This window comes from Misgurnus anguillicaudatus, chromosome 17, assembly GCF_027580225.2.
Source record: "Misgurnus anguillicaudatus chromosome 17, ASM2758022v2, whole genome shotgun sequence".
In the NCBI taxonomy this organism is placed as follows: Eukaryota; Metazoa; Chordata; class Actinopteri; order Cypriniformes; family Cobitidae; genus Misgurnus; species Misgurnus anguillicaudatus.
The window spans coordinates 35669743-35683922 of record NC_073353.2 but is presented as its reverse complement, the minus strand read 5'-3'; the positions used below and the strand labels follow the sequence as shown (position 1 = coordinate 35683922).

The window sequence follows — 14180 nt, the reverse complement described above, 5'->3', positions numbered from 1 at the left end:
AACCAGCTGCAAAATTACAGCAAATTTTTTAGAGTGTATATTTGTGGATATAAATATGTGCACTGTTACAGGCCTGTATATAATTGGGTACGCGAGGTCAGCAGCTGTCACTGCCGAAACTCCCAGCAGCAGGTTGTTTACGAGAAGCAGCTCTATTACTGTAGATTACTGTAGTGCTGACTTACAGCATTGAGAAGCATAAACAGAGACCGTCTCTCTTTCCCAAAAGCAGGAATGCACAAAACTGTTAGTTTGGACCAGCTCCATGTTAGCTTTCAGCCCCTATTGACAGACGCACACCGAGTCGAATAAGGGTAAACATCTTTACTGAAACCGAAATACAGTTGTCTTGTTTGTCTGGAAAGACAAAGTGTCATTTACAATGCATACAAACACATACAGTAACATGGTCATGCCATCGGTTAGGTGTATTTAATAAAGGCTGGAAACTGAGGCCTACAAATGTGTAAAGTGAAACCATTGCAGATATTTGTACTAAAAAAAGCTGTTTTTTAACGAAGATGAAGCATATATAATGTATGAGAGAACAGAATGATAGAAATATCATGAAATGCATGTATTTTGGTTTTAAACGAACGTCCTTCTTCGGAAAGCCTGACAGCTTGTTTTCATCGTCCATGATAATGTTAGGTTCCTAATCTTGGATGTAATTTCTGCCAGAGGATTTTTTTCCCTCAAGCTGTTCATTGTTGTTCGTTCGAAAAATGTTTAATCCTCCAGAGGGGTAAATTCACCGCAGCTGCAGTTTGTAATGAGAGCGTGCTTGTTTCCTTTGCACGCGCGTCTGCACTGCGTCACGTCGAAGCACGCGGGCATCTTGACCACGCTCCCCAACGCCGCTAGATAAACATATGCTTTCCTCATACCATCACGATGCGATCAGCGATGGCTGACCGACACTCGACACCCACGCATGTATACACAGCAATGTCAAACGAAACATTTTGTTTGTGCAAAGGCAACATTTTGTTGTGGAGAATATAACAACTATTAAACAAAGCGAAAACTAAAAATGTAGTCTCGGCCAAATAAACAAAAATAGTACAATAGTGCAATTTTTCAGTTTGGTGAAGCTCTTCTCCTCCTCGTGAGGGCAGTTATTGGCGACTTCGTCTCGTGTTGCTCCTGCCTGGGTTCGTTCTGGTCTGCTCCCAGCGCTGACACACAAAAACATCAGTCAGGTCAATGGCACAGATGGCTTCTCTCTACGTATTTATATACACTTATTCAACAGGCTATGGGGTGTTGGACTATGTCAGCAGGTTAAAGTCATGAGACAGCAGTTCATTCTGTGTCTTATTCCCCAAGGAGGACCATGAAGGGGCGGTTTCCCGGACAGGGCCTATCCAAGTGCCAAAAATGCATGTTTGAGCTGCCCCTAACTTAAAAACACCTTACTGACATAAATCAACATATATTAGTGCCATTGTTGTGTCTCAAGATGCACACCAGGAACGTTTTTGGCAAGGTTTGTTTGTAAAAACGAATTAAAATTTCACTGCAAAAAATGACTTTCTTGCTTAGTATTTTTGTCTTGGTTTCAGTAGAAACATCCAAAAATTCTTAAATCAAGATGTATTTTCCTGATGAGCAAAATGACCCAAGAAAATAAGTCTGGTTTTTAGACAAAAAATAAACAATTTAAGTGAACAAGCAAAAATATCTGCCAAAAGGGTGATAAAAAAATCTTAAAAATAAGTTAACTTTTTTTCTTAAACACTTAATTCAAGAAAAATGTTCTTACCTCATTGCCAGACATTTGTGCTTGTTTTAAGCACAATTTCAATTAAATTTGATATTTTTGCCTAAAAACCAGACCCACCCTCTTAGGTAATTCCGCTCCTCTAGAAAACACACCCCGATTCAAGAATTTCTAGATACTTCTACTGAAAACAAGACAAACATAAGTTTAAAAATTCATGTTTTGCATAAGGTCTACACTGCAAAAAAAAAAAAAAGATTTTTAAGAAAAAAATGTCTTAATATTTTTGTCTTGTTTTCAGTAAAAATATCTAAAAATTCTTAAATTAAGATGCTTTTTCTTGATGAGCAAAACGATCCAAAAAATAAGTCTAGTTTTTAGACCAAAAATATCAAATTTAAGTGATTTTGTGCATAAAACAAGCCAAAAAAATCTGCCAATGAGGTAAGCAAAGAATCTTGAACATTTTTCTTAAACACCAAATTCAAGAAAAATTCCCATTGGCAGATGTTTTTGCTTGTTTTATACACAAAATCACTTACATTTTATATTTTTGGTCTAAAAACTTGACTTATTTTCTTGGGTCATTTTGCTCATCAAGAAAAAGCATCTTAATTTAAGAAATTTTAGATATTTTTCCTGAAAACAAGACAAACTACTAATTTTTTTCTTGAAAATCATTTTTTGCAGTGTATTCCTGGATGAATCTAAACCTTGTCCAGGACAAAAACGCTCTAAAATGACATTTTTGTTTGGTCAATTCCCTGCATTGTTAAAAATTCCTGTAGAAACCACAATACCACTGCAGCACCTTGCCAGTAACTTTACAGTACACTGAAAAAAAGATTCATTCAATTTACTCAACTTTTTCAAGGCAAGTGGCTGCAATCAATTTATTAAAGCTACATTTAAACAAATTAGAAAAATTTAATAATAAAAAACTTTTGTTTAAATGTAGCTTAAATAAATTGATTTGCAACCACTTACCTTTAAAAATTGAGTAAATTGAATGAATCATTTTTTCAGTGTAGATTTAAATTTATTTATTTAATGGCAACAGTTTGTTAAAAGATAAATAAACATTAAAAAGGACATTTCACAAGACTTTAAGATGTAAAATAAATCTTTGGTGTCCTCAGAGTACATAATTTTAGCTTCATAAACCATATAAATAATTTATTATTGCATGTTAAAAATGTGCCATTTTGGGGTGTGTCCTTTTAAATCCAAATGAGTTGATGAAACGTAAACACTGATCACCATGATGGTGGTTTGTTGAAATTAAAACTCAATTAAAGTGAAACTAAAATAATTTTCTCTCTTTCTCTGCACTAAATGGCAGTGCTGTGGTTAAATAGTGCAGATTAAGGGGCTGTATTATCCCCTTCTGACATCACAAGGGGAGCCAAATTTCAATGACCTATTTTTTCACTTGCTTGCAGATAATGGTTTACCAAAACTCAGTTACTGGGTTGATGTTTATCACATTTTCTAGGTTGATATCAGTACTTGGAACCTAATTATGCATGTTTAATGTCAGATTTTCATGATATGTTCCCTTTAAACAGTACCAAGACTATCTTTACAGGAAAAACTATAAAAAGTACAGCATTATGCAACGTGTTTCTCTGGAACCAAAATTTCAGTTTCCCAGAATGCTTTGCATAAGGCTGTTTTTTATCATTTTATTCTGTAAAGACAAATGTTAATGTTTAATATTAATATTTTTTTTGAACAAACTGTTGCCAATAAATTAGATAAATATAAATCTACAGTAAGTTACTGACAAACAGCTGCATAATACAGCAATTTTTGGGTCCAAGATGTATTTAATGACATTTAACATGTCATAATTTTACATGCCATTAATTTTAACCTAAGGAAGCACATTTTAAAGCAAACTTCACAAAAAAGAGTTTAAACTTAGTTCTAAATAAAAAACAACATGCACTGTTTAAAGACTAAATGAATTTAAAGCATAAACATGTCTGCTGTTAATGTGATGAACTGCACCTGTGCTTACTCTGCTAGGGCACCTGTGTAAACTTAAGGGGAACTGATGTCATACCATACACTTTTAAAAACAAAGGTGCCTCACGATGCCATAGAATAACTATTTTTGCTGAATGGTTTCATAAAAACCTTTAACATCTGAAAAGTGTAGTGAAAAATGTTTTTTTAAGATTTTAAAATGTAAGAAAGCAACGATTCTCCTAAAAGCATTGAAGGAACCAAAATGGACTTCTATGGCATTGCTGTGAAGCACCTCTATTTTTATGAGTGCACTTTACACTTAAAATTGCACTTAGATAAAAGTAAAAAGGTTGGTTAGTTAGTTAAAAAGTTTAACTTATCTAGAAAATATCTAGTTTATTTGTTTGCAAATGCCCAATGGTTGAATAATCAATCTAATGCAAAAATTTTCACTCAGTCCAGATCTGAGGTTCATAGTTTTCATACCTTCACTTTACGGCCCATTTTGTCCTTCCACTTCTGTGCAATAGATGCATCAATAAGCAGCAATCTGTGGGCGAAAGGGACCACTAATAAGAACAAAAATATAATGAATAAATATGATCTAAAACTAAATCAGGCATTACCTGGACCTTTCCTCGTTCTCATAACCCATAATAATATATTCCTCATTGGCAGTTAGTGGAGGACACAGACACCCAGAGTTATAATAAAGGGTCACTGTCTCTCGAGGAATGTTGACCAGAGAAGATTTAAGAATGTCTTTGACCTCCACGATGGCACTCAGATCGTGGTTTCGAGTCCTTATTTCTTTAACCCTCGCTCGGATGACTGCAAAGAAATGATTTCTTTCATGTGTTGTGTTGTTCTGTCATCATTACAAAACAAACCTTTAGGGTTTTTTATATTTAGGAATAAAGAGGAATATTAAGCAAACAAACTTACAATATGTTTCACACAAGGTAGTTGCACAATATCATTCAGGACTTACCGTAATTGTAATTGTTCTTTTCGTAAGTCTTTTGGGTAAGTTTCACAGACTTGCATTTACAACGATCTGAAAAGTAAATTTGAGTTACTTTTAGACATTTTTAGGTTGCGCTAAAGTCCAAAGAATATAAACCAGACAAAAACAGTGTACCATTAGGTCCTTTACAATTCACATTATGGGAATCCATGGGAAAGTCTGGGTTTCCCTCTGTATGAGAACCAAAACTCAGATTAATGTTTCATCCATTTGAGGTCTCAATTAAATGACCATGTTTCAACTTTTTAATAAAAAAAGTAAAAATAAGAATTAAGAATATCTCACCAGGGTTGCATTTTGTAGGGTCTTGATAAGGATTATCTTTAGGAGAAAAAATAAAATTGCAGAATAATGACAATAAAAATTTAAAATTAATTAAATTATTATAAATCACGAACTTTCAATGTTGCCAATATTAAACACAATATTTTAATTAGAAAAGATGTCCAATTCGACCTAGATTCACTACTTATGTATAAGCAATAGCATAAAATTGTTGTTATTTTTAAAATCATAAAAATGAATAACCTGGTCCCTCAGCTTTGACTATAGCTTCAGGTGAGATGCAGACTCCTCTGTCATACACGGGCAGCTCCTCGCATGCCAGGCTCTCCGGCCACGTATGGTTGTATTTCTTCATGATCGGCTCACAGCCGCACTTTGCGCGTTCGCACACCGACTTGCACGGCTTGATGGGGTCGTGCTGAAAGTCGATGGTGCATATGGGCGCATACATGGCGCACAGGAAGAACAGCAGGTCCGGACTGCACTGGGTGCTCAAAAGCCCCTCGAACTGCTCGATGGCGAGCACGGCGTTGGCCTGGGTGCTGTGATGGAGATGGTTAGGCATTTTGGTCATGTTCCACGGCATCGTTTTGCACATGGGGATGCGGATGGGCTCGCAGGCCGCCGCCGTGGTGCCTCTGGGGATCTCCAGGAGACACGCGATGGCCAGGACGCAGATGAACATTTCGTAGGAAAACATCTTTTAATAAACCACGAAACAAGCTATTTGTAATTCACCATTGAGATTTTCCAGACTCGTGCGCAAAGGCTGAAGTGAGGTCTAAAAGTCTTGGTCCCCCAAAAAGAAGCTCTTCAAACTAACTTCACCATATTGAAGTCTTGCATAAATCAAACAGAAAGCAAAAAAGAGCTCCTCTTTATAAATTCTCGCTGAAATTGAGGAGCAAAATGGCAAATCGTGACGCGCAAAAGTCGCCGCTGGGTTACTTCAGGAGCGCGTTGGGTACGTGAAGTCCAGTCCAGGTCTAGCTGAAAGAAAGTGGCTCGAGGAAGCTGGAGTAGACGGAGAGGAGGAGAAAGAAAAGGCGGTGGAGGTGGGCAGTGGACATAAACCAGCGGGATCTGCTGCTTTATATCCCCCTGCCCACCTCCTTCATCACTCCCGTCTCCTGTTGCGCTATCAAACACGCAGACTGTTGACTTACTGCTGTCATAAATGACTTAAGACAAAGCCCTGTCTGATTACGTGTTTTGATATACATGCATAGTGCTGTGGACATAAGGGAGTGTTAATTTAATGACGCTTTTATCAGCTGTCTGTGTTGATTTGGGGACTAGAAATGTGGTTAAACTAATACGTAATTTATGCGTCTCTAATGCGTATTACGCAGGTACGTGTTTGGTGAAGCTGATTGTTATTTACATGATTATTGCAATTGATAAATCAGTTAAAAAGGCAAGCTTTAAGATCAAAGGTCTTTGGGAAATACCAAAACCCAACTGAAACCAGCCTTTAATCATTCATTTGTTCTTGCAAAATCATTAATTTGGTAAACAACTGTGTATTATTTTACTTAGAGCTGACTATGCACGATGCCATGTATGACACAAAATGCATGTCACTTAAAGAGATATGATTTTGCACAAATTTTGGATGTGTTTAGATTTAGGTAAGCACGTTTAAATACTGTGGATATCAGCTTTTACAAAGAAGAGAGAAGACTGTTTTTAAGACCTCATATTTCATATTTATGCAAAATACATCATGAAATATCACACATGCAACCCAACACATGACCAATGACTTCATAACCTTCAGTTGTTTGTAAATTAGTTTGATTTTAGATTTACACTGCAAAAAATATTTTTGTCTTGTTTTCAGTAAAAATATCTAAAAATTCTTAAATTAAAATGCTTTTTCTTAATGAGCAAAACGACCCAAGAAAATAAGTCTAGTTTTAAGACGAAAAATATCAAATTTAAGTGATTTTGTGCATAAAACAAGCCAAAACATCTGCCAATGGGGTAAGCAAATCTTTCTTGAATTTAGTGTTTAAGAAAAATGTTCAAGATTTTTTTTTTTGCTTAGCCCATTGGCAGATGTTTTGGCTTGTTTTATGCACAAAATCACTTAAATTTAATATTTTTGGTCTAAAAACTAGACTTATTTTCTTGGGTCGTTTTGCTCATCAAGGAAAAGCATCTTAATTTTAGAATTTTTAGATATTTTTGCTAAAAACAAGACAAGACAAATTAAAGTGATTTTGTGCATAAAACAAGCAAAAAAATCTGCCAATGTGGTAAGCAAATTTTTCTTGAATTTAGTGTTTAAGAAAAATTTTCAAGATTTTTTTGCTTAGCCCATTGGCAGATTTTTTGCCTGTTTTATGCACAAAATCACTTAAATTTGATATTTTTGTTCTAAAAACTACACTTATTTTTGGGGGTCATTTTGCTCATCAAGAAAAAGCATTTTAATTTAAGAATTTTTTAATATTTTTTACTAAAAACAAGACAAAAATACTAAGAATTTTTCTTGAAAATAATTTTTTTGTGCAGTGTAGAGACTAGACTTAAAGTTGAAATTCTTACATGTAGAAATGTCAATGATTTCCATATCTTCCCCAGGCCATGTAACCCTGATGTTATGTAAAGAATGGATAACAACATTAAAGTACACCAGTCGAACCTCATATGACCTGATGTTTATTCATGTTATGGAAGATACATTGTCATTTCCAAAAATTGAAAACATATAAAACTGGTTAAGGGAGAGGAGGGTAAAACAACTGATAAACATTCAATAAATATGTACGAATGTTTATTACAGCTCACAGACAGATACAATGGAGAGTCGATGCCACAAGGCATCATGAAAGTTAGTTAAAAAATTATACTATGCTTTGTACAAACAACACTGGGTTGCTTTTATAACATGTAGTTATGCACAATTCGGCCGTTTCCATCCAAATGAGATGCTGTTATATCCATTAATTTGGCAAATATGTCAAACGAACACAAGAGATTAACAAAAAATAAATGCAAATTCACAGGAAGTGAGAGAGAGAGAAAAAGCACGCAGTAACCCACACATATTAGATCTAGAAGAACAACATCAAAAAAAGAAGAATCACTGTTTCATAGAGGCATCTGTCATCTTAACAAGCATTTAGCATGATGTAAAGTTTTTATAATCCACCCATGCCCTCCCCCCGACATCCCAACACACACAATTAACTAGTTTATGTTTCCATGTTTAACCATTGCAAATGAAAACAAACCAAAAAAAATGGTCAAAATGATATTTAGTGTCCTAGTCCCTGGGATCGAACTCATTTAGTGTAAGTAGTGAATAAACTTTTATCCCCTCATTATTCAGTGTCATAAAAGATTTGATCCCATAAAAAGTCTTGCACTGGTAAGACAATAAAATTGTAGTATCCTAGAAAGGAATATGGAATAAGAGCTGTAGTATCCGGCCCTCGGAGCGCTTACGCACAGGTACTCTCTTATGCGGAAGAGGACACGGACTGCTTGTACACAGCGTGGTAGGCGTTCCGGAGCAGGACGTATGGGAAGCAGGACTCCAAGAGGTCCATGGTGAGGAATGGTGATTCTTGAACGATCTAGTACAGACAAAAACAACGAATTTAAAGATGGATCTCAGGGTGATATTTTAAGACACTTTGCTACGTCTGACATGGAAACACTTCTCACTTTAAAGGGAACATTTCACAAGACATTAAGATGTCAAATAAATCTTTGGTGTCCCCAGAGTACACATGTAAAGTTTAAAGGAATATTCCATTTTCTCAAAAGAAAAATCCAGATAATTTACTCACCACCATGTCATCCAAAATGCCGATGTCCCTCTTTGCTCAGTCGAGAAGAAACCACGCTTTTTGAGGAAAACACTGCAGGATTTTTCTCATTTTAATGGACTTTAATAGAGCCCAACATTTAATACTTAACAGTTTTTTTCAATGTAGTTTCAAATGACTATAAATGATCCCAAACAAGGCATAAGGGTCTTATCTAGTGAAACGATTGTCATTTTTGACAAGAAAAATACAAAATATCCACTTTTAAACAACTTCTCATCTAGATGTGGTCGTGATGCGCCAGGTGACCTCACGCAATACGTCATGACGTCAAGAGGTCACAGAAGACGAACGCGAAACTCCACCCCAGTGTTTACAAATGTGTTGAAAGAGGAGCGGTCCTACGTTGTTGTATGTCAACTGATACTAATTAATGTCGTTGTGTCAGTTTATTGTTTGAAATGGTCTGCAAATGTGCGTTTTATATATGTAACACGTGACCTCCCTACATCACTACGCATTTACGTTAGGTTGCGCTGGACTGGACCTAGACGAAAAGTTGTGGTTTAAAAGAGCATATTTTTTATTTTTCTTGTCACAAATGACAATCGTTTTGCTAGATAAGACCCTTATGCCTCGTTTGGGATCGTTTATAGACCTTTGAAACTCCGTTCAACAAAACTGTTAAGTTTTGAGTTAAGTATTAAATGTTGGGCTCTATTAAAGTCCATCAAAATGAGAAAAATCCTGCAATGTTCCCCTCAAAAAACACAACCTCTTCTCGACTGAACAAAGAAAGACATCAACATTCTGGATGACATGGTGGTGAGTAAATTATCTGGATTTTTCTTTTAAGAAATTGGAATATTCCTTTAAGCTCAAAATACCCCACAGATCATTTATTATAACATGTTAAAATTGCCATTTTGTAGGTGTGAGCAAAAATTAGCTGTTTTTGGGTGTGTCCTTTAAAATGCAAATTAGCTGATCTCTGCACTAAATGAAGTATAGATCTCTGTGGAACAAAAAAGGGGGGGTTTCCCAATTTTGGGGCATTTTCAAACTGTGATTAGGCGTTTTTAACCATCCAATCAAAAAAGTATGGAAGCCCTGAACAGCCAACACCTATTTCAGTTTGAAAATGCCCCAAAATTGGAAAATGCCTTTTTTGTTCTCTTTTTGACCTAATTCTCCACTAAATGGCAGTGCTGTGGTTGGATAGTGCAGATTAAGGGGTGGTATTATCCCCTTCTGACTAGGGGTGGCACGGTTCACAAAACCCTCGGTTCGGTTCGTATCACGGTTTTATGGTCCCGGTTCTGTACGGTTCTTGTTGTTATTTTTTTCTATTAATTTTTGAAGGTGCAGTGTGTAAATTTTAGCGGCATCTAGTGGTGAGGTTGTGAATTGCAACCAACATCTCAGTCCACTGCTCACCTTGCTTTTGAAACACATAGAGAAGCTACAGTAGCTGCCGGACAAACATGTCATCGTTGGAGACAACTTGGTAAAAAAAATTGTCTGTTAAGGGCTTTTGTAGAAACATGGCTGCACAAAATGGAGGCTTCCATGTAAGGGGACCCTCTGTGTTCGTAGATAAAGCGTCTCATTCTAAGGCAATAAACACATAACGGCTCATTATGAAAGGTCTTTATACACCCCTGATAATTAGGTTTTGTATATTATTTTGCATTTCTGTCAAGAGATCCTTCTAAAAATTACACACTGCACCTTTAACACTCCAGAATGTATTATCTTATTAATGTATTAATTATCCATAATTTAGGATACAGTATTAAAAAAAGTTATATCATGCACAAACTGAATTTGACTTTAAGCACATTATTGGGACTATCTCTGAAGAAAGCCAGGTGAGATTTTGATACAGCAAAAGGGAAGACATTGATGATTTCAGCATGCTTTACATTTATTTGGCAAAAAAAAAGAAAATGTGTATTTCCATCTAAATGAACTTATGTGCCTTTTTAGCACACAAAGATAACTTGCATTTATCAAACTGCCAACTTCAGCTCAAAGATTTATCACAGAGATGCTGCTTAAATACTGCAGAGAGTATATGTGGACGAGAGAGAAACATAGCGTTTACACCTGTAATATTTAAATTCGTCTCTTTTGTCCACTTTTGACCACTTCTGTCCTGATTACTTTGAGGGGCAATTTATGAAATAAGATCGCGCAACTTTCACACGCTAGCAAAATTAAACTACGCGGAAATCAATCGCTTTTGTTTGGCTAAAAATAGTGCACGTTCACCGTGTTTTCGTGGCAGAAGTCAGAAAAGACGTTCAGTACCATGAGATAAATGGGCAGAGAGAAGTCAGTCTCCTGTGGTTGTTTGAACACATTCAACCCATAGACTGCAGTTCTATCTATTGTTTTATTTCTGCTATTATTATAGGTAACATGAAATAAAAATGTTTCCACACACCAAACTTATATGACGCTGGCGCATCCTCCAACTCCGTGCAGACTTCCTTCCCACTTGCCATTTCTACACGTAACATGACCTGCAGCACTCACTCTTCACATCAGTCACCTCTTCTTTCGGGCGATTCGCGAATGGGAATCACGCTATCTGAGGTCACATACAGGGCACGAGGCTACATTGCGCATGCCATGAACCGTCGAACCGTGAGACGCACACACGCTCCGAACCGAACGGTTCGGCTTTTTTCATGAACCGTGCCACCCCTACTTCTGACATCACAAGGGGAGCAAAATTTCAATTACCTATTTTTTTACATGCTTGCAGAGAATGGTTTACCAAAACTAAGTTACTGGGTTGATCTTTTTCATATTTTCTAGGTTGATACAAGCACAAAGGACCCAATTATAGCACTTAAACACGAAAAAAGACAGATTTTCATGATATGTCCCCTTTAAATTATGGTAAAGGGATAGTTCACCCAAAAATGAAAATTCATCCACACCATAATCACAGGTTGCGTTGGCGCGTCACACAACCGGAGGAAGATGAGAAGTTGTGGCTTAAGTGCATATTTTTTATTTTTCTTGCCAAAAATGACAATCGTTTCGCTAGATAATTTTGTCTCGTTTGAGATCGTTCAGAGTCCTTTGAAACTGCAATTTTAAACTGCATTAAAACTGTTAAAGGAACAGTATGTAGGATTGTGGCCAAAACTGGTACTGCAATCAAAAAACTTGTGGCCAATACACAACATGACAACATTAAAGGATAATTCCGGTATTTAACACTTTGAGTCTCATTTCTGGTTTGTTTTGGATGAACTACAGTGATGGACACAGAAATTTTGACAATGGGTCGTGTCTTGAGTTTTTGACTCGTTTAGAAGCGTCTCTTGACTGCTTCAGAATGGAAGTCAATGGCCATGCACAAACATGTCATTAAAACAACACTTAACGTTCATTTTCGGAACTGTGCTGCTCGCCGGGTGGTTCGTGGTGTTCGTTGATGATTAGAAACAAGTTGTGTAGCGAAATACAGTTTCTGTCGTGTTTTATTTGGCATTTTGTAAAAATTCCATTGACTTCTCTGGAAGACTCTTAGCTCGCTGATATATCACTCCGCCGCCGGGAAACAGAAAAGGGACTGTTTACATGTGGTTGTTGTTTTTTCGCTCGGTTTCTCTCAGAATAAATTTTTCCCATATTTGTAGGGCTGGACCAGAATATTAGTTCCGTGGGTTGACATTCGATTTTTAGTTTCGAGATTCGAATATATATATAAATATTTTACAGCGTTAATGCAGAGCTTTTGCCAAGCAGGAAGTGCGCTTCACGCTCCCGCTCTATAGGTGGCGCAGAGAGACCAACATCCATAGCCAACAGCCACCAAACGCACACCAGTGGAAGAGATCGTCTCAAACGGAAAACGCGCTTCCTGCTTTGGCATTCACGCTAATAATGTTGTAAACAACGTTCAGTTTCTTGCAAAAACTGATTGATTTGCTTCACAAGACGTCAATATGTCACACGGAGTTATGGGGGATTACTTTTGTATTGGATATATATGCTTTAGCTCTTAAAGTGTGCGGATCTGTTGACTTGCATGACGGAGCACTGGGGTTTCTGCAAAATATCTTCCTTTATTGTTCTGCTGATGAAAAAGCATATTGGATGGTGTAAGTGTTTTAAATAAACTTGATTTTGAAAGTATGCTACCGTTTTATTACAGTTTGTTGGACTACGTTCATTCATGCTTCAGACTCAAATATAGAGCGGAAGTATATACGCGGTTGTGAGGTATCTGAAAAAATAGTTCCACTATAGCTAATAACACGGATTGAAATCATACATTGCGCCAATATATTTGTTTTGAGTCATCAGCGAACACCGCGGGCCACTCGGTGAGTGGTACAGTTTTGAAGGTGAACGTTAAGTGTTGTTTTGGTGACGTGTTTGTGCATGGCCATTGACTTCCATTCTGAGGCAGTCGGGAGACGCTTCTAAATGAGTCGAAAAGTCAAGACACGACCCATTGTCAAAATTTCTGTGTCCATCACTGTAGTTCATCCAAAACAAACCAGAAATGAGACTCAAAGTGTTAAATACCGGAATTATCCTTTAACATCAGTTGAGGGCTGCAACTCCACTATTTAAATAACAATATCCTGTCCAGACCACTGTTGTCAGTGATATAAGTATTTGAAATGAAAATAATTTCTTAATGTCTAGTGACATATCAGGGCCATTTTATGATTAATTGATATTCATTTCTTACATACTGTTCCTTTAAGTGTTGGGGTCAATTAAAATGAGAAAAATCCTGGAATGTTTTGCTCAAAAAAAACAATTTCTTCTCGACTGAACAAAAAAAGACATCAACATTTTTGATGACACAGTGGGGAGTAAATGATCTGGATTCTTTTTTTAAGAAAATTAACTAATCCTTTAACTCTTTCACCGCCATTGACGAGATTTTCCGTCTTTCCCCAATACCGCTATTATCCACCAGGTGGCGCCTTCCGCAACTTTTTAAACCCGGAAGTATTGCCCTATGGCAAGGGGCTGCATGTCCGTGTCTGTTTTAAAGATCGCTCTGAATGGGATCTCTATGAAAAGTCCGTCACAAAAATGGAATTATCTCAGCTTTTTGCTCAAAATGTGGTATTTTTGCAGAAACCTACCCATATTCAAAAGCTGATTACAAAAGAACCACTGAAGGTAGGATGAAACTTTTTTTTGTTTGAAAGCAGAGGGTCTGTTATTTCATTTGGTATATTGTATGTTTATATATTTAAAGAAGAACATTTTCTGGAAGGCATTAAACTTTGGTGAAAATCATGAAAAACGCTGGCGCTGTTTGGCAACTTTTTTTTAAAAACGCTGGTGGTGAAAGAGTTAATCACCTGCATTTATTGGGTATGCTGCAATCCTTTTTTTTTTA

The 14180-nt window shown here is 36.6% G+C and overlaps 2 protein-coding genes across 5 annotated transcripts in view; both read right to left on the bottom strand.

Annotated features, from left to right (window-relative positions):
* Positions 1-309: 309 nt before the first annotated feature.
* Positions 310-6157, bottom strand: frzb (frizzled related protein). The gene is made up of 7 exons (XM_055215964.2): positions 5253-6157; positions 5010-5045; positions 4839-4895; positions 4689-4754; positions 4324-4528; positions 4184-4247; positions 310-1178 (listed from the first exon to the last, which is right to left on the bottom strand). Exons 1-7 carry the CDS (start codon positions 5707-5709, stop codon positions 1119-1121), a joined length of 945 nt encoding a protein of 314 aa, XP_055071939.2. The 5' UTR covers positions 5710-6157; the 3' UTR covers positions 310-1118.
* A 1503-nt stretch (positions 6158-7660) lies between these two features.
* The window catches only part of nckap1 (NCK-associated protein 1), a 67058-nt gene continuing 60538 nt past the window's right edge, over positions 7661-14180 (bottom strand). For all 4 annotated transcript variants that reach the window (XM_073854685.1, XM_073854686.1, XM_073854687.1 and 1 more), the window contains one exon: positions 7661-8596. In XM_073854685.1, coding sequence (XP_073710786.1) covers positions 8480-8596 — 117 coding nt within the window. In that variant the 3' untranslated portion in view covers positions 7661-8479. The remainder of the gene's footprint in view (positions 8597-14180) is intronic.

Coding starts and splice junctions, on each gene's coding strand:
- frzb (XM_055215964.2), bottom strand. CDS start 5,709: ATGTTTTCCTACGAAATGTTCATCTGCGTCCTGGCCATCGCGTGTCTC. Junction 4,529..4,688: donor AAAGAACAATTACAATTACG/GTAAGTCCTGAA, acceptor ATTTCTTTGCAG/TCATCCGAGCGAGGGTTAAA. Junction 1,179..4,183: donor AAATGGGCCGTAAAGTGAAG/GTATGAAAACTA, acceptor TTTGTGTGTCAG/CGCTGGGAGCAGACCAGAAC.